The 18,248-nt window shown below is 42.0% G+C and overlaps 2 protein-coding genes across 2 annotated transcripts; both read left to right on the top strand.

Moving 5' to 3' along the window:
* Positions 1 to 633: 633 nt before the first annotated feature.
* Positions 634 to 2,091, top strand: KRTAP16-1 (keratin associated protein 16-1; the record flags this gene model as incomplete). Its single annotated transcript, XM_081272107.1, has 1 exon — positions 634 to 2,091. One exon carries the CDS (start codon positions 634 to 636, stop codon positions 2,089 to 2,091), a length of 1,458 nt encoding a protein of 485 aa, XP_081128233.1.
* A 3,707-nt stretch (positions 2,092 to 5,798) lies between these two features.
* KRTAP29-1 (keratin associated like protein 29-1) lies at positions 5,799 to 6,773 on the top strand (the record flags this gene model as incomplete). Its single annotated transcript, XM_081272130.1, has 1 exon — positions 5,799 to 6,773. One exon carries the CDS (start codon positions 5,799 to 5,801, stop codon positions 6,771 to 6,773), a length of 975 nt encoding a protein of 324 aa, XP_081128256.1.
* Positions 6,774 to 18,248: the final 11,475 nt, after the last annotated feature.

Below are 18,248 nucleotides of genomic sequence, written 5' to 3'. Positions count from 1 at the left end.
AGGAGGAATAATTTCTGCCTCACTGTTGATGGTTTTTAAATAAGATTGTTGTTATAAGGGATAGTCACTTAACATCCAGTGTAGATGTCCCTTCCCTGAATGAGTACATCCCTGATTTTCTCTGCTAATCCCTGTGTCTTTGTGAAACTGATCCCTGCACTGCAGTGAGTTTGCTTGCACACTACAGAGAAAGACCTAGGAGCATGGGTGAGCAGATCTCATTCATGTGGTCATCCTCTGTGCCCAACCTAAGGCTCAGTACGGATAACTAGAAGGTGGATAAATTGTAAGTTCCTTCCTTCTTTCCCTGTTCATGATGCTAGGAAATATAGACCCTCCATCTTGGAGGTGATGATGCTTCTTCCAAGACTACCTGTAGCTCTGAGGCTTCCAAATTTAGCAAGTCAATAAATAAACATCTGCTTTATGGGGAGATAAACAACTTCTAGATCAACAGATGTTGGCATCATAAGATGTTCCTTTGCAAAGTGGCCCCCAACAGCAATGAGGAAAAGATGCAGGGGCCCCCAACAGCACTCAGCAGTGAGGGGGTATAAAAGGGAGGGCCTGGCCAGGCTAGCCCAGTCAGGCAGCTCCCTCTCAGCACTCACAGGACGCAGAGGTATCTCCACCATGTCTGGCAGCTGCTGTTCTAGAAAATGTCCCTCCCTGCCAGCCATGTCTCTCTGCTCCACTGAGGTGAGCTGTGGAGGGCCCATCTGCTTGCCCAGTTCCTGCCAGAGCCAGACGTGGCAGCTGGTGACTTGTGACGATAGCTGTGGGTCATCTAGCTGCAGCTCACAATGCTGTCAGCCTTCTTGCTCCGGGAACAATTGCTGCCAACCAATGTGCTGCGAGGCCACCATTTGTGAGCCTTCCTGCTCTGTGAGCAGCTGCGTTCAACCCATGTGCCTAGAGGCCACCATTTGTGAGCCTTCCTGCTCCGTGAGCAGCTGTGTCCAACCTGTGTGCTGCGAGGCCACTGTTTGTGAGCCTTCTTGCTCTGACAACAGCTGCTGCCAACCCATGTGCTGTGAGACGGCTCCCTGCCAAGCAGTGCTCTGTGTGCCCGCTTCCTGCCAGCCCATCCTCTGCAGCCCCACCTGCTGCCAGCCAGTCATCTGTGAGCCCAGCTGCTGTTCAGAGGTATGCACCGTGCCTAGCTCCTGCCAACCTGTGGTCTGTGAGCCCACGTGCTGTCAGCCAGTGTGTCCCACGCCTAGCTGCTGTCCATCTGTCTGCTCTGCCACCAGTAGCTGCCAGCCTGTCTGCTGTGACTCCAGTCCCTGTGAGCCACCTTGCTCAGAGCCCCAAGTTTGCCATCCAGCCACTTGTATGGCTCTGGTCTGTGAGCCTGTCTGCCTCCAGTCTGTCTGCTGTGTTCCAAGTCCTTGTGAACCACCGTGTGTTTCCAGCACTTGCCAAGAGTCCTCATGCGGTGTCTCCAGTATCTGCCAACCTGTGTGCTCTGAGTCCAGCCCCTGCTCACCATGTGTCTGTGTGCCTCGCCCATGCCAACCTCCTTGCTACATGGTCAAGCGCTGTCGTTCTGTCTGCTGTGAGCCTGTGTCCTGCCCACCCACCTCCTGCGAACCTCTCTGTTGCCGACCGGGGTCTTCTGCATCTGCCATCCGCCAGCCAGTGTGTCCTCCTAGAACCTTCTACATACCCAGTTCCTGCAAACAGCCTTGCAGTGCTTCGGTATCCTACCGTCCGATTTGCCGCTCAATCTACCGTCCCATCTGCTCGGGACCCATCACCTTGAGGCAACCGTACGTGACATCCATCTCCTACCGTCCTTCATGCTATCGCCCGTATTACTCCATCCTGCGCCGCCCCACCTGCTACACGTCCTACTCCTACCGCCCTGTCTGCTCCCGCCAGCCTTGCTCTGACCGTGACTCCTGTAAACCCGAGTGCAAAAAGTCCACGTCCAGCCAACCCGATTGCGATTGCGCTGACTCAACCCCCTGCAAGCCGGAAGTCTCCGAGGAGAGCCCCAGCCAACCCTCTGAGGCCAAACCCACCAGCTCACCCACCCGTGAGGCTGCAGCCCCTCCGCCTGCTGCTGGCAAGCCTGCCGACCGCTAGACTGGCCCAAGCCCACCAATTCTTGCAAAGCAAGCCACAAGCTGAAGAGAAAACCTGACGGCCTTCTGCAAAGTGCATTATGACTTAGCCAGAATCTTTACTCTCTACATCATCTGCTTATGCTTCTAAGAACTCCCCAGAAATGTCAGTAGTCTAATGATCCAAATAAAGGCCTGCTGGTCACTGTGAGGAGGATCTTCTGGGTTCTAGTCTTCTCCTGCCATTCAGTTGAGAAGAGCTGTTTTGCCACATCACCAGACTTTTTCCTGACACCAAATGTTTTCTGTCCATATGTATGGGCTCCCATGTGGTGTGTACTCATGTTCCTTGGGGACATCTGCAATGAGCTATATTTAACTAATAAATGTGGCTAAGCTGAAGTGGCTTGCTGTTCTCCTGTTAATGTCATAGTCTCACTAGAGACTTTCTTTAAGAGTAGTTCCATCCATCTACCCAATCACTCATCCATCATCTACCCACCATCCATCCATCCACCTATCCACCTATCCATCCAGCCAGCATTGGCTCGCTGCTAGGTAGGTGCTATGGACTGCTTAGGCTCTAGGAATGAGTCCCCAGGTATCAAGGAGCTCACTCTTTGGTGGCATGACAAATAGGTGATGAGGCATTAATTTTATTCTTTTGTGCTCATAATTGGGCCCATGAGTTCAGCAAGACATAGTGGGTACTAGGCAGGAATTCATGAGGCATGTGACACTGGAGCTGAATCTTTCAGCACAAGTAGGAATTAACGAGTTACAGAGAAAGAAAAGATTTCTAGGCAGGAAATGCATGTACAAATGAATGGGCCAATCTGTTTGTGAGCAAGCTGCTCATTAGGTGAAGTTTGGGCAGAGGTGTCCTTAGGGGAGAGGTGAGTCCAGAAGTCAGAGAGCAGGAAGCAACCTGCCCGTCTGGGTGCTAGACAGAGGTATTTGAGTTTGGTGCAGGGCTGATGTGAAGGTGTCATCAGGTTATGCAGGGCAGGAACATGAAGAGCACTGGGTTTTGGAAAGTCCCTCTGGCCTTGGTGTGGGGAACTCAATGAAAGAACATGATCCTGGATAGAGAGACTGTGGAAGAAGCTAATTATTTTTGGGACCAAAGTGGGATGAAAACAACAAATAGGTTATACTCACAACAAGGAAGTTCAAGTAACCTAGATTTCTTATGGAAGAACTTTCCTTATATTCTCCTGATCCCCACAAACACTCTTTGCGTAAACTTCATACGTATCCTTTTACAATGTCCAAGTACAGAGTCTCTTCAAAGCAGTCACCTCTTTCACTAAGTGCACAGAATAGAGGACTATCTGTTGCCCTCGAGGTGCAGTTTGAGCCATCCCAAGCACAGGAGGGGTTAGACCAGGACTTCTCAACTTTGGCATGATGGTCATTTTGGACCCTGTAATTGTGGGAATTGAACTGTGCACTGTAGGGTGTTAAGCAGCACCCCTGGTCTCTGCCAACTAGACATTGCCAAACATTCCCTGGGAGGCAAAGCCACTCACACACATGTATGTATGGGTATACGAGCACATATATACATATATGTTATATGTGTATATACATTTGTGTAATATTCAGAGATAGATACACACGCACAATTGAGAATAGTCACTTAGCAAGTAGCATAAAAAAAACTAAAACCCAGTTTGGTCCAAAGTCACCGATTTTTTTAGGGGTCACCACACTCCTTGATGAGGTTATAAGACATCTTTGGTGACACTCTAGATGTTTTTAGTGCCTCAAACTGCAGCAAAATGGATTTTCTTTCTATTGAGAGGCTTCTCAATAGAGAAAGTAAAATTGAGAGCAAGAATCAGAGAAAAGTGGGTGAAAAATGAATTGCTTTAAAACTGTACAAGTGGTGTGTTCTAGACTTTTTTCAGATTGAAGTTGATGTGTTTTTTCAAACACACTCATATTCCCATTTTTATTGACCTATGTGGTAAGATCCAGAGTATTTCCTCTCAAGTGAGAGATGAGTCATTTTGGGGTGCAAATAGAATACAGTGCAGGGATCCCTGCACTTTGAAAGATGTCAAGATGATCAGAGATGAGAAAGTGAGCACAAGAAATGATCTGTTGTGTGACATAAAAGGCTATGGCTGATGACCAGGGTGAATGCTCTCTAGACAATACTATGATTGGAAAACTACTTCTTTTCTCTAGCAGAGGTGAAAGGAAAAAGCATTTTGTATCTGGCACTTTGCAAAGGACCAGAATTTCCAACATTTTTATTAATTTGTGAGGCAGCCAAAGAAGAATGCAAATCACCCAAGAAACAACAAATGCCGCTGATGAAATCCTGGGACTTTGACAACTTGGGTGATTAGCTAACACGTCCAACAGAGTGAGTTAGTGGCCGAGCCAGAAATCGAGACCAGCTCTGTCTGGCATCCGAAGCCACTATCTTTCCACTGCACACATCCAGCCTGATCCGGGCCAGGACATGGACTTGTGTGGAATGCTGAAGCTGGTCGATGTTGCAGAGCCACGACAAGCCCAGAGGGAAAAGAGAAGGATCAGGAAAGCCCTCACAAATACCTCTTGGCAAAGATTGACTTAACTCTACAACTACTTTGCAGTAATATCCTGATATTCCTTTTGTATGTTGTGCTTTTTTATTTGTAGAATTCATATGCTGCTGACTCCATAATATGAGTATAATCCTTCTTGATGAAATGTTTGCATCTTTTAAAATTTCCAAATTAAAAGACTATCTTTGGGTGTATTGGACGGAGGGTAAATAGTCAACCGGTTTGATCTAACTGATGATGAGAGTCACAACAGTGGGCTGATGGTCCCAGCTCCCGTCCTGGCCAATACGCTTATGAGCCAGCACTCTGCTGTACAAATGTCAGCCTCTGATCACTATCAGAGTTGTCCCTTTCCTATCTCTCCAAAGTTAGGAGGTCTAATAAATAATGAGATTTGAGATTTGGGGGCCAGTTTAGCTAGGCTTGAATCTTGCTTACATTCATTATTTGTACATTTGGGGAACATGATTTAGATTCTCTGAGTTAGTTTTGCCACTTCTGATATAGCGATGGCGATTACACTTACTAAGGTCATTTTGAGGATAGATGAAAAGTGCAGTCAAGAGTGTGGTACATAGAGTATGAAGCAGGTGGAAACTCCGGAGTCATTATCATTGGTCATGGTACTAATAAGGTTAATTTTCAGGAAAGCCAAATGGCAAGGTCCCAGAAAAACAACACTACGTGTCTTTGGGATCCACTGCCTAATTTTCTCTTCCTTACCCTGGATACCCTCACTCCCAGTAGGGTTGGAGCCTCACTTCCGGACTGGATGGTACAGAACTGCATTCCTGGAAGAAGAGCAGGTGCTTTGGCGTGGGGGAGGCCTCCTGATGAGAGGGTGTACAGGAGATACCTGCTTCACTTGAGGCTGGGGAGTAACCTGTAAAAGAGACAGCTCATCCCAGAGCAGCATCAATGAATTCAAAGTTGGCAAAGAAAGCTCCCAGCTTTACAGACATGTTTTCTAAGTAGGGTTATCTGCTGGGCTCCTGAAGCTTTCTAATCAGATGTTTGCCTGCAAATGAATAAGAACAATAACAAGGAAAGATGCCTTGGTACCCACGCCCCTGGTGAAGGACTATAAAAACCCCTCTGGGTTAGATGTCCTCTGAACTCAGATACACTGAGTTTCCGCCTTCCCAGCAAGGTTGGCATCAGCACCATGACAGACGGCTGTAGTCCTGGAAACAGCACAGCAATTCCAGCTGTGCCGACCACTGCCATATGCCCAAAGAATCGCAGCTTCGGAAATGCTATCTGTTTGCCCAGTTCCTGCCAGAGCAGAACATGGCAACTGGTTACATGTCAAGAAAACCGTCAGCCATTCAGCAGTGCTCCAAGGAGCACAGAACCCGTTTCTTGTCAATCTACCTGCTTTCCGGAAACTTCTTGTGTGGGTTTTGTTTGCCAACCCATCTGCTCCCGCATAGGCTGCTGTGAATCTGACACTGGTCAGTCTGCTTGTCCAGTCCCATCATGTCAGACATCCTGGTTGGAATCCACTGGTTGTCAGATAAAATGCTGTGATGTCAGCCCCTGTCAACAAAGCTCCTCCAGCACATCTGGATCATGCCAGGTACCTTGTGGCCAATCAGTCTGCTGTGATACAAGCTCCTGCCAGCCATCCTGCTCTGAAGTAACTCCCTGTCCTGAAACACCTTGCCCACCAGTCATCTGTGAGTCTAGTTCATGCCAATCCCCTTGCTACCAAGGAGATTCAGGCCAACTCATTGGTGATGAAGTCCAGCCCTGCAAATCTACTTATTACCAACCCATCTGCTATATTTGCAAGCCTTGTCAATCAGTTCCCTGCCTGCCTGTTTCCTACCAGCCATTGACTTGTGTGTTCAGTTCTTGCAGTCCTTCTTGCTGTGTGCCCTCCCCTTGTCAGCCACTTCACTGCCATCCAGCTCCTTCTGTATCTTTCATCTGCCAGCCAGTGGCTCACTGCCAATTCCCGTGTTCTATAAAGAACTCTTGCAAACCAGGTTCCTGTGGCGCCATGCTTTCTGGCCAACAGACTTGTGGTGGATCCACTTTCTGCAAACAAAGTGGCTGCAAATCCCCTTCCTTCCAACCACCTTGCTGTGTGACAGGTTTAGGAAAATCATCCAGTGATGGCTCCAGTTGCTTCTAGCCAACTTCCCCAGGTCTGTGCAAAGTAAGTTCCTGCTTGGCAACTTCTGGCCCACCCAGCTGTGAGTCCACCTTCTGTAAAGCAAGACATCATTGATGGAGTACTTTCCACACCTCCTCTGAGGTTGTGCTACTGTCTATATGGACATAGCCATCCTGTGGGTGCATACCTCCTGTGGAGCACAAATGTTACCTGCTCTCTGTCTTTAAAGTCCACCTTCCATATTCTCTCTAGGTGCTCAGGAGAGAACTTGATAGCCGTTGAGAGATCCTTCCTAACTGAGGATAACTTTTCAGCAAGCATGGTCCACTCTATAGCTTGCATTTCCTGATGTTGTCAATTCATTTCATGTCAGTAAAGCTTTCTGTCCAGTTGTCCTGTTTTTGAAGCTTCTCAATCTTTCAGAAGACTCCTTTGCTGCCAACTGGTAATAAAAATGTGAGTGGTTAAGTGCAATGAATAAGACTCATATAGTGCTTTCATTTCTTTCCTCATGCCACTACCTAGATTTCTTTCAGGTTCATTTGGATACATTGACCTTGAGTCCTTCAAGTCAGAGGGTTTGCATTGGTCTGCATGGGTAACAGGTGTCAGGAATTATAGATGCTCAAACTGAAAGGGAAAAAGGACAAGTAGTTCACCTGCTTTTAGTCTTTTCACCACCAAGAGCTCTTTTGAATTGAGTGGCCTCAGATGCCCCATAATGAGTAGACTTGGGAAACCAAAGACGGAAATGGTTCAGGGAAGCCATAGATTAAAATAAACATGGAGACTAGCTTAGGGTTAATTCACTTAACACTGGTTTTAATGATCAATTTACTTAATGACCAATTTAAACAAAATTTAAAACACTAGATTTTTTTGTTGGTTTATTGGTTATGATTTTGAAATTTTAAGAGTCCGTTTTAAAAATAATTAGTTGAAGGAAAATTTAGAACATGTTTTATATGTTTTGTATGTAGTTATTGAACCTAAATATTTTTAAAAAATAGTTGCATTTTGGGGAAATTTTAGAGGAAAATTTATAGTATGTGCTTGCACTGGTATGAGGTGCTTCCTCAAAGGGATCTGGCCTCTCCATTAATCAAGGGGCTCTCCGTCTGTGAAATACATTGATTTAAGTCTGAAACTGAAAGGCCATGATCCTCCACTGTAACAAATCAGGTTTCTTTTGTATGTGGCCACTAGTTATTCTAGCGCCCTTTACAGAAAACATTAGTACATGATCTGAGAACTCTTGTCTAAAATCAGCTGACTATAGGAATATTTAATATAAGGATATATTTTAGATTTATTTCTGGAATCTCCATTCTATTATTGATCAATTCTCAATTAGCAGTTTTAGTTCTTGTATTGGTCTGTATGTATATTCTGGCTTCTGTGAACAGGATTCAGAAACAAGTATCCAAGAAGCATGAGCCATTGGAACTATCTACACATATGGCACTAATTCTGTTTTGCTGAAAGACATAAAATGAACCTTATTTGATAAAGTGTCATGGGCCTAATTAAAACAAATTATTTATTTGATCATTTGCATGAGACATAGGGCTCATCCAACTGCCCCATCAGTAGTTAGAAAATTTATTTGCAAAACAGCAAAAAATAATCAGTGCATTAACCATTAGCATTCAAGTCAAAGCATCCTATGGAAATGCCAATCAAGATTAAGATAGATGAGGACCATGATCTGCTGAGAGCCATTGAGAGCCATTGCCAAGTAGGAATGACGCATGGCAATTTCTTTGTCAGCCTACCCAATGTTGCTTAGAGGAAGGACTCTCCATTGTGGACTTTGCATGAAAGGTGACCTTGCTCAAGGACCAGGGCGGATCCAGGTTTAGGGTGTATCCTGCTGGGAATAGGGAGTATCCTGCTGCCTCAGGCATGCCCACTCCTTGAGTTCCCGTTGAGTTCTCGCGGGATTCAGAGAGTATTTTTGGGATACAGAGCCCAGTGGAGGTGGATTTCCGCAGAACGTGTGTGTAGAGTGCCGGTGACAGTTCGAGAATAAAGAGTTGCTGTTTGAATCTACAAGGTGTGAGTGGCTCGTGATTTTGTGCCCAGCCAGACTGCGGCAATGATCTACACAGCTCTTTTTTCTTTTTCTTTTTAAGGTTCAGCAATTTATCTTTTTAAACCATATTTTTAATTGATGCATTATAATTATACATAATAGTGGGATTTTAAAATTATGTGTTAGTATATGCACATGATAATTTGGTCAATATCAGTCCTCCATATTTACTCTTTCTCCACACAATTTAGGGCAATTTCTTTGTAGGGAGAATGGGACTTGCTGGAGAGCTAGGTGCCTGCTGGGTTAAACTAATGTGCTACTGAATAAACACTGATCAAAGGATGCAGGAGTCATGTCTACCTCCATTTAGAACTTCACAGCATGATCTCACTGAGAGTCCAAGTATAGGTATTCTTAATATGGAAATGCATCCCACAGGAGAAGTTCAAGGTGGTGGTGAGGAAAGAACCCTGGGCCAAGTTTCAAAGGAGAAGGTTGAGTCCCACCCTGGACATTTACTCACCATATGACCTTTTGCAAGATCACGGTCCTAATCTATGAAAAAAAGAAGGAGTTAGATGAATTGTACTCAGGACTCTTTTATATTTTCCATGAACTTCTAGTTATTCTCTAATGGATTAAGACTAAAACCTCTCACATCTCTGGAACTGATAGAAAATGAAAAGTACCTTGAGATATGAATGGAATGTCACAGAAAATGAACCCTTAAACTAAAAACCCCATGAAATGATGCTCAAAAGTAGTATCTTTTGGAGAAATCCAAATTAAAAAATAATTAGATACTATCTTATAGGTAAATTACTAGCAAAAAAAAAAGAAAAAGAAAAAGAATATCAGAGCTTAGCATGTTTTTCTCTAAAGGCACAGATAATACATATTTTATGCTTAGTGGTGCACATGGTCTCTACCCCAATTACTGAATTTTGCTATTGTGTCATGAAAGCATCAATAAGAAACTTGTAAACAAATGAGTGTGGCTGAGTTCCAATACAAATTTATTTACAAAAACATGCTACAGGTGGCATTTGGCTCATAGGGCATAGATCCTGTGTTATGTAGTACTAAGTCTTGAGCATGCGACTTTATAGGAATCCTTCTGACTGCTGATGATTATTGGCTTGTTTGACAATTTTTAAAAACAATCTGGATCAGTTTATGTAAATTATATAAATGCATACTACTTGATCTAGAAATTCTGGTCCTGAGGATATATTCCTCTGAAGTTCTTACACAGGCCCATAGGGAAACACATAGAGGATGCTCACTGTGGCATTTCTGTGATGACATGGACTTTAAAGGGGTCTACCATGGGGAGAACAGGAAGGCCATATATAGTGATTCACTCTATAATGTCATGTAGAATTAGAAGCAACAGATTATGTATGCATGGACACATTGAGGATCATAACAACACTCTGCTTAATGACAAAAATGGAATGAGATGTGTGGCATGTTGCTATTCACTGAGGCCAAACTGTTGTTTATACCTTTTATACAAACAATAATAGACATGTTGACCAATGGTACTGAAAAGAGGACACAGAGAAAAACCCACATAAATACAGTTATCTCATACTAGATAAGGGTGCCAAAAACATACATTGGAGAAAAGATAGCCTCTTCAGCAAATGGTGCTGGGAAAACTGGAAATCTATATGCAGTGAAATGAACTAAACCCCTATCTCTCACCCTACACAAAACTCAACTCAAAGTGGATCAAGGACCTAGGAATTAGACCAGAGACCTTGCACTTAATAGAGGAAAAAGTAGGCCCAAATCTCCATCATGTCAGATTAGGCCCCAACTTCCTTAACAATACTTCTACAGCACAAGAAATAAAATTAAGATTCAATAAATGGGATGGTTTTAAACTAAACAGCTTCTTCTCAGCAAAAGAAACAATCAATGAGGTGCAGAGAGAGCCTACATTTTGGGGGCAAATTTTTGCCACATGCACATCAGGTAGAGCACGAATCTCTCCAGGATGTATAAAGAACTCAAAAAATTTAACACCAATAACCAAAAAACCCAATCAATAAATGGGTACTATACGAACGTTTTAAATTAAATTAAATTAAATGCATTAAACACAATGTATTAGAATGAGGCAGGGGAGGGCTAGGGATGTGGCTCAAGCGGTAGCACACTCGCCTGGCATGCGTGTGGCCCAGGTTCGATCCTCAGCACCACATACAAACAAAGATGTTGTGTCCACCAATAACTAAAAATTAAATATTAAAATTCTCTCTCTCTCTCTCTCTCTCTCTCTCTCTCTCTCTCTCTCTCTCTCTCTCTTTCTCTCTCTCCCTCTCTCCTTAAAAAAAAAAAAAAAGAATGAGGCAGGGGAAGCAAAGAAACTAAATGGTACATGAGAACATAAAAAATAAATGAGAAAAGAATCTTTCAGGGACGAAAGATGATAATGTCCCATATCATTAGGAATGTGAATCAATTATTTGCAACTGAGGCCCAAAGTGAAAATTAAGGAAAGGCAGAATGAGAGGAGAGACTTTGATATCATAGAGGAACTACTATGGATGGAATGGCTTGCAGAAATAGCCTTTTGATGCTAACCTGTCCAAATTCTCTCTCCCACATCTTCCCCAGGGGTCTCAGTTGTGCTGGAGAAGGAGCAAGGATCTGGGAAATGTGATACATCTTCCCTCAACACTGTCCAAAAGTTTCAATCATGTTCCTTCTGTTGTATCTCCTCAAATAATTCCCTCTTCCAAGAATTCTTGCCAAAACTAGGGTTTCAGATTTCACTTTGCAATAGTTTCTGAACCTATCTAAGTCTCTCTATTTTTTTTTATTGTCTCAATTCAGATTTCTCAGTTAACTGGCAAATATTTTTCAGGGACCATCTGCTGGCACATAAACTATAGGTTCTAAACCTGTCAAATATAAAACGTGGGTTGGGAAGATGTATATCTTTCCCCACGCTTGGCAACAGTTCAAATAACATAGCATTTATTTGTTCCTTTTAGGTTTGCTAGAACTTGCCCATAAAATATCTGAATCTCCTGTTATAAACAGCATTCTGCCAAGCCTGAACATGCTTATAACTAAGTCCTTGTTTACACATCTTTCCGAGTAAGGGAGCAATTTTAAAAACATAAGATGTTTTTAAAAACACCTACCACCCAGAATCCACATTTTCTTACTTACATCTGTTTTGGGTTTTTAAAAAATATAATTGAAATAAAATATCATTAATTTGAAGTCCATTTTGTACCCTCCTCTGTCTCATTTCTCTTCTTCTTAGATACAACTTCTATTATGATTTGTATACCCTGCTAGTCACTGTTAGTTTATATAAAAAGAAGCCACCTATAATATTTATAAAGTCTCTAAGTAATATCTAGTATCAGAGCTTGCAAACATAAGAATTTACATATACAATGTGAAATTATGCAATTCACTTTTTAATTTAATGATTATTGCTTTTAAGAACAATGTATTTTGATACATTGATATATTTCATTGTATTAGCTATCTACTGCTGCAAAATTACCCCCCAAATTAGTGACTGAAATGACAAACATTTGCTGTCTTACTGTTTCTTTGGGTTGGAAATATAGATGTGGCTTAGCCAGTAAACTTAAGACCCTAAAAGTTGAGTCCACGTTAACTGTAGTGTCTCCTTCTAGCAAATTTCAGATGATTTGAGCCCCTCCAGAAAAGTCTGTAGAGTCAATTTGCCCCAAACTGTCTGCCTACATGCCCATTTGGTTCATTTACTATCCAGGGTTTCAGTTTGAATTTGAGGTCAAGTGCTCTTGTAGAATTGTCACGGAATAGAATTGGCACAGAATTCAATCCAGAGATTGCCTTCTTTTCATAAGATATTATGGGGATCCTATTTAATTGCCATGTTGAAGTCCAGATTCACTTTCTACTGAATTTCATTTATCAACAAATTTAGCAAAAATAAAAAGCTAAATTATTTGATGTGGCGTGGTCTAATCAGTTCTATGTTTTATTACTATTTTCCTAGGCATCTGCAAATTATCATTTAAACCATCTATTCTAGGATCTTTTTCCCTGAGACAAGATCAAGCTTACAGGTGTATGGCCTCCAGAAACTTGGAAAATTACTTGTCTCAACATTTTGAGTGTGTCTCGTTCTCTGAGATTCCTTAATATCAATGTTTGATTTACTTATTGTCTCTACTGTGGGACATAAAATGCACGGCATACAATGATGCGAATTTATTAGAGAGTCTAAGTGTTTATAAATGGGTTTGTCCTTAGAAATGTTCACTTTTTTAATTTGATGATTCCCCCTTGTCTGAAAAGATAGACACCAAGAAAGGGTCTTTCTGGCATCACCTTGACATTCATTGTGCTGCATCCCACAGGAGATTTCAGATCTATTTCAATCTCCACTCCCAGCGTGAATGAACTAAGGAGGCCAGACTCCTTTTAAAAGCCTAGATTTTTCTTGTCAGATACTGAATTGTTACAGTTCCTGGATCATGAGTTGAATGAGGAGAGATGGATACAAATGCATCATGAAAAAATGCATCATGTAAAAACAACTAAGAACATTCAAAACCAAACAGCAGCAACAGAACTGTTGCATCACACTGAGAAGCTTACCTCCTATTAAACATCTTTTGGTAGTTGTAGCTTCCTTATTCAGATCAAAAAGAGTTAAAATCTCTGTCTCTGTCTCTCAGTCTTTCTTACCATTTGCGAGTTTTCCCATTTCAGTTTGAAAGGAAACACTTTATTTTTTTTTTTTTTAATTATAAAAGTAATGTGTGGTGGCACACACCTGTAATCCCAGCGGCTCAAGAGGCAGAGGCAGGAGGATCACAAGTTCAAAGCTAGACTCAGCAAAAGCAAGGCACTAAGCAACTCAGTGAGACCCTGTCTCTGCATAAAATACCAAATAGGACTGGGGATGTGGCTCAGTGGTCGAGTGCCCCTGAGTTCAATCCCCAGTAACTCTGCTCCACATACACAAAAAAATAATGCATGCTTGAGAAGGAAAGCAATGGAAAGCCTTGGTCTCCAGTACCCAATCCAGTTTCCTTTGAAGACAAACTCCTGATGACTGTTCAATATGCTCTCATGTTGGGTTTCTGCTTTCTTTTACTGATGGTTGCTTATTATCCCCATTTTAAAAATAAAAGGAGACTCATTTCCATATCTCAAACACCAATTTGAGAATATCAACACAAAGTAGTAGAACTTTGTCCTGGTGTTTCTTGCCGTGTTGGGAATCAAACCCAGGCCTCGAACATGCTAGGCAAAGAACTCTGCCACTGAGTTACACCCCCAATCTGCCTTTGTCCTGTTGGATGGCATCCTCACTTTGCTTGTAATCATTTTATTTAAAAAAAATATTTCCATTGTGTGCACTATTTTTCTTATTTATTTATTTATTTATTTATTTATTTATTTATTTATTTATTTTTATCAACCCAAGACTGTTTGCAGTTTCCTTCACTCTTCTCATAGGCTCCTACTTACCTTGTTTAATGTTCAGTTCACAGAACTTTCTAAGGTTAAACTTTTGAAATTGCAGACATGCAGATGTTTTTAATCTATAAATATGGAAATATCTTATGGCTCAGACTAGTATTTTTATGTGGCCTTTTTTGTTGCAATCAAATCCCAGTATACACAGCTCCTTATAACTGGCTGGTATTTTTACATGTGGCAAAGCACTTTAAAGGGCATTAAAATAATAATCACACAAAGGAAAGGATTTTAAAAGGAATTAAAGCAATGTAAGTCACCTTTCCTAATAGTGTCTTTTAGAATGGAATTTTGCCTGCTCCCTTTTTCCTGATTGTTTTAATAGCTACTTAACAACGAGGGGAACACATCAGACTTCTCTGAAATTGTATTCCTGAAGAGCAAAAACTCTGCATTAGTTGTCTTATTTTGGAAATCCCCGATGTGGGATCGGCATCGTGGGCTTGGGTAGAGAAGGCTAAGAGGCAGAAGAACCTGTGATTGAGGCAGCCTCATGAAGGCCAGCTTTGAAACTCAAGCCCAGTAAGGAGTTGTCTCAGTGGCTCTACATTGGGAAAACGGAATGGAAGCTGACATCTGAGATATGCAAAAGGACCAAAATTATACGTGTAAATGAGACAGCCAGGGACCACCACGGGGACAAAGGGTGAATGTACTCCTAACCCATAACTCATTTTTCTTTGGTCTCCCACCTGAACTTATAATGGGCTAGGAATTCAAAGCTGGTACCCACCCTCTTTAATACCTGATCAGCTTCAGAGACCAGGTGCATCAGAAGGGCCGGATGCTCTTGCTATGGCTCTCCCAGGACAACATACAGGAACATAAAGGATAAAACCTGTTGAGGAGCCCTCTGATGGCATGTTCCCAGGACTCTTAACTTCTTACTCACCGTGAGTTGTGTTCTCTTCCATTTCCCACCTGTGGGTTCTCTGAACACCTGCAGCAACTCAATGCCCTTATCATAAACAGGTGTTTAGACAGAATGCAGCAGAAAGGCAAAAACCAAATTTGACTTCAGGGTCACAGTTTGACCTTTCCTTCTTTAGAGGTAAAGCAGCCCCATGGGAAAAGAAAACACACCTTTGAAATGTACAGAAAGCTAATTAACATTCCTAACCCTTAGACCCCCTTGCAAAAAGCCCTTTTGCCTGAACAAAAGGAACTCTCTTCCCTTGTTTCAGGAGCCAGCCTGACACTCTGGTCATTGACTGTATGCTCTCTCACCTGACCTGGTTTCATTTCAACTGTCACCAAGTCAAAGTTCCTGTGTCTGGCCTCATAAAATGAACCCCGCCTATGGCATGTGGAATTTGCACATCTGTGGGTGCATGACATTGGGTGTTGGTCTCATCAGTTTTCTTGAATCAATGGGTTTATTTTATAAAAATGGTCCTAAAAGCTGGGAAATAGATTTCCTTTTGTAACCCACATTATCAGAAGCTTTTTGGCTACACCCCTGAATCTGCAGAAAAATGTGAAGGTGGTGATTTATCAGTGGCCCAAAGCTCTTGCAAACAAAATCAGAGGGTTGCTCTTTAGAAAGACTCCTCTCTTATGGTCTAGGGAAGCCCTGAATGGGATCCATAATCCTAGCCCATTATCTTAAATTTGGCCTCTTGCCTTAGTGTATGGGAACAGATGGGAAAAACTCAGTAAAGTATAAAATTTCCTTTGAATCTCAGGGTGTTTGAAGCACACATTGTACACATAATCTCATATAAGGATGCACAAGATGAGGGTAGTTCATTAGATGTTAAACTGGGGAAATTCCTCAGCCGCAAAGAAGCCAAAAACACATTGTGAACACAAGGGGCCCTGGAAAGGGAAGATAATTTTCAAGGTAACAAAATTAACCTATTATTCAGACAATCAACATGGGTGGAGGAGCAGGGGGGAGAATTTGGGGCACATACACTTTTTAATGACATTCAACTAAATTCAAACTATTTCTAGTGGCCATGGAGTCCAACATTTTTTTTAATTATTATTCAAAAGGTAAATTTGATTCTTTGCCCAAACTTTAGTCAAGCTCCTGAAACTTCTCCTGATCCCCTTTGTGTGCTACCTTATAAAAATCTGGTTTTGTAAAGCTTTAGCAAAGAGCCCTGACAAATCTTGTTATCTTTCTGATAACAATAACTATAAGAAGCATATTTTAAATGTATCCCAAACCTTCAAAAAAGGAATTTACCTTGCTGAACTGAAAGACCAGGAAAGAGCAGGGATGCAAGAAGAGTGGAGAGAACAGGCCACTTAATGCACCAATGAGCCAGTCGTAGAATGTTCTCTCTATACAATTTTGTTCACATACTAATTTTTTAAAAAATGTAAGCAATATGGAGAAGTCTTCCTTTTTGTATGTCATAGTCATAATTTCACCGGTGGCTTTTACATCTCATTTCTTCATCTGTTCACCTATTTGTGGATTTGATTTTGGTCTTACTGAGCTGTTAGTTTTATATATTATGTATATTAATGCTTTGCCATATTTATTACTATTGGGCATTTAAAGGGGAATGCCTGGGAAGAACTGGGTTAATTTTGTTTGGAATCAACCTGAAAGGGTAGAAGATGATCGAAATTTGTTCCAATCCATCTTAATCTTTGTTTCAAGCAAGAATCTGACTGAGGCTGAACAGCTTGGTTTTTATCTGGCTCTTATCTTGGATGAGGAATGCTTTTGTTTAGATAGGGATTCTGAAGGCTTTCTGGGTAGGACAGGTTACAACCTCTGTGAACACAGGGACAATAAAGGGTAGACAAGGCATGCAGGCTGTCCTTATCAGGTTTACATGATCTGTTACAACTTAGGCTTTTTAAATTTATGCTTTGGGCCTGGGAGGAAGAACCTGATAGTGGTGCCATAAATCAAGAATTCTTGAAGGAGCAGATCTTGGGAGAGAGAATACAGGAGGCTAGAAAATGCCTCTAATGTAGAGCAGGGCCTGATATTTAGGGCCTGGTTTCCACAAATATCTGCTAATAGACACATTTTGACTCTGCTATTTTAAGATCATCCCGTAAGCTCTTGGCAATAGGGTGGCTGGAGGAGAAAAAGTGAGACGACCTCAAATTGTGGGTTTGATCCCTGCATAGGTACAGGTAGGCAGAAGCCAAGGGGCAAGAGAGCATCCCAGGGCATCTCAGATGAAGTGTTGAAGATCCCAGGTGCCATAGGATGGGGAAAGAGAGACAGGAATGGTTGGATGGCACAGAGACCAAAATGCTCATGAGATTCGGGGAGTAAAGACAAAAGGGTGTAAGTTTGAGCCACAATAGTCATAATGAAACATGTATGCTCGCAACTGTCGAATTTACAAAGTAAGCCTTTTTTAATTCCACTAGATTTAGTCCTTCCACATGAATGTGAGTTACCAGGGCTCAGCTTCAAGAAAAAGAACCCAAACCCAGTAATTTGTGATTTGCCTTCTCACCTTAAGGTCCCTGCAGTGGTGCCTGAGTCTAAAGGTGGGGTGGAACACTGTGAAAGGGGAATGGAATGACATTTGTGTATACAGAAACTGGTTGAGTTAATTATGTCCTATGTTGCAGATACTGTCAGACAATCAGATAAGATGATCAGTATGGCCTGGGTCATAGGACACAGGGAGATATCAGAAGTGATTTGTAAACATGTAAAAGGCTTTCCCAAGGGGAACAGTTAAAGGATGCAGGGCTCATATCAGTCAGAGCTTTCAAGGTAAGTGGAGATTATTAGTAAATTAGCTAGAAAGGGTAGAAGGACAATTCAAAATTATCACAAGATGCAGAGAAAAGGAAACAAACAAACAAAAATTGGAGGAAAACATGGGAATAACTGCAGTTACTACAACTTGAAAAATCAGTTTCAAGGATATAGTTTTTAAAACTAGATTAAAAGACTGAGCTGGATTCTTATTAGGAAGGGAGATTTTGTTATCATTTGCAAAAGATCTCCAACC

This window comes from Spermophilus citellus (assembly GCF_964194105.1).
Source record: "Spermophilus citellus genome assembly, chromosome: 17".
Taxonomy (NCBI): domain Eukaryota; kingdom Metazoa; phylum Chordata; class Mammalia; order Rodentia; family Sciuridae; genus Spermophilus; species Spermophilus citellus.
This window is presented reverse-complemented; position numbering and strand designations above follow the sequence as displayed.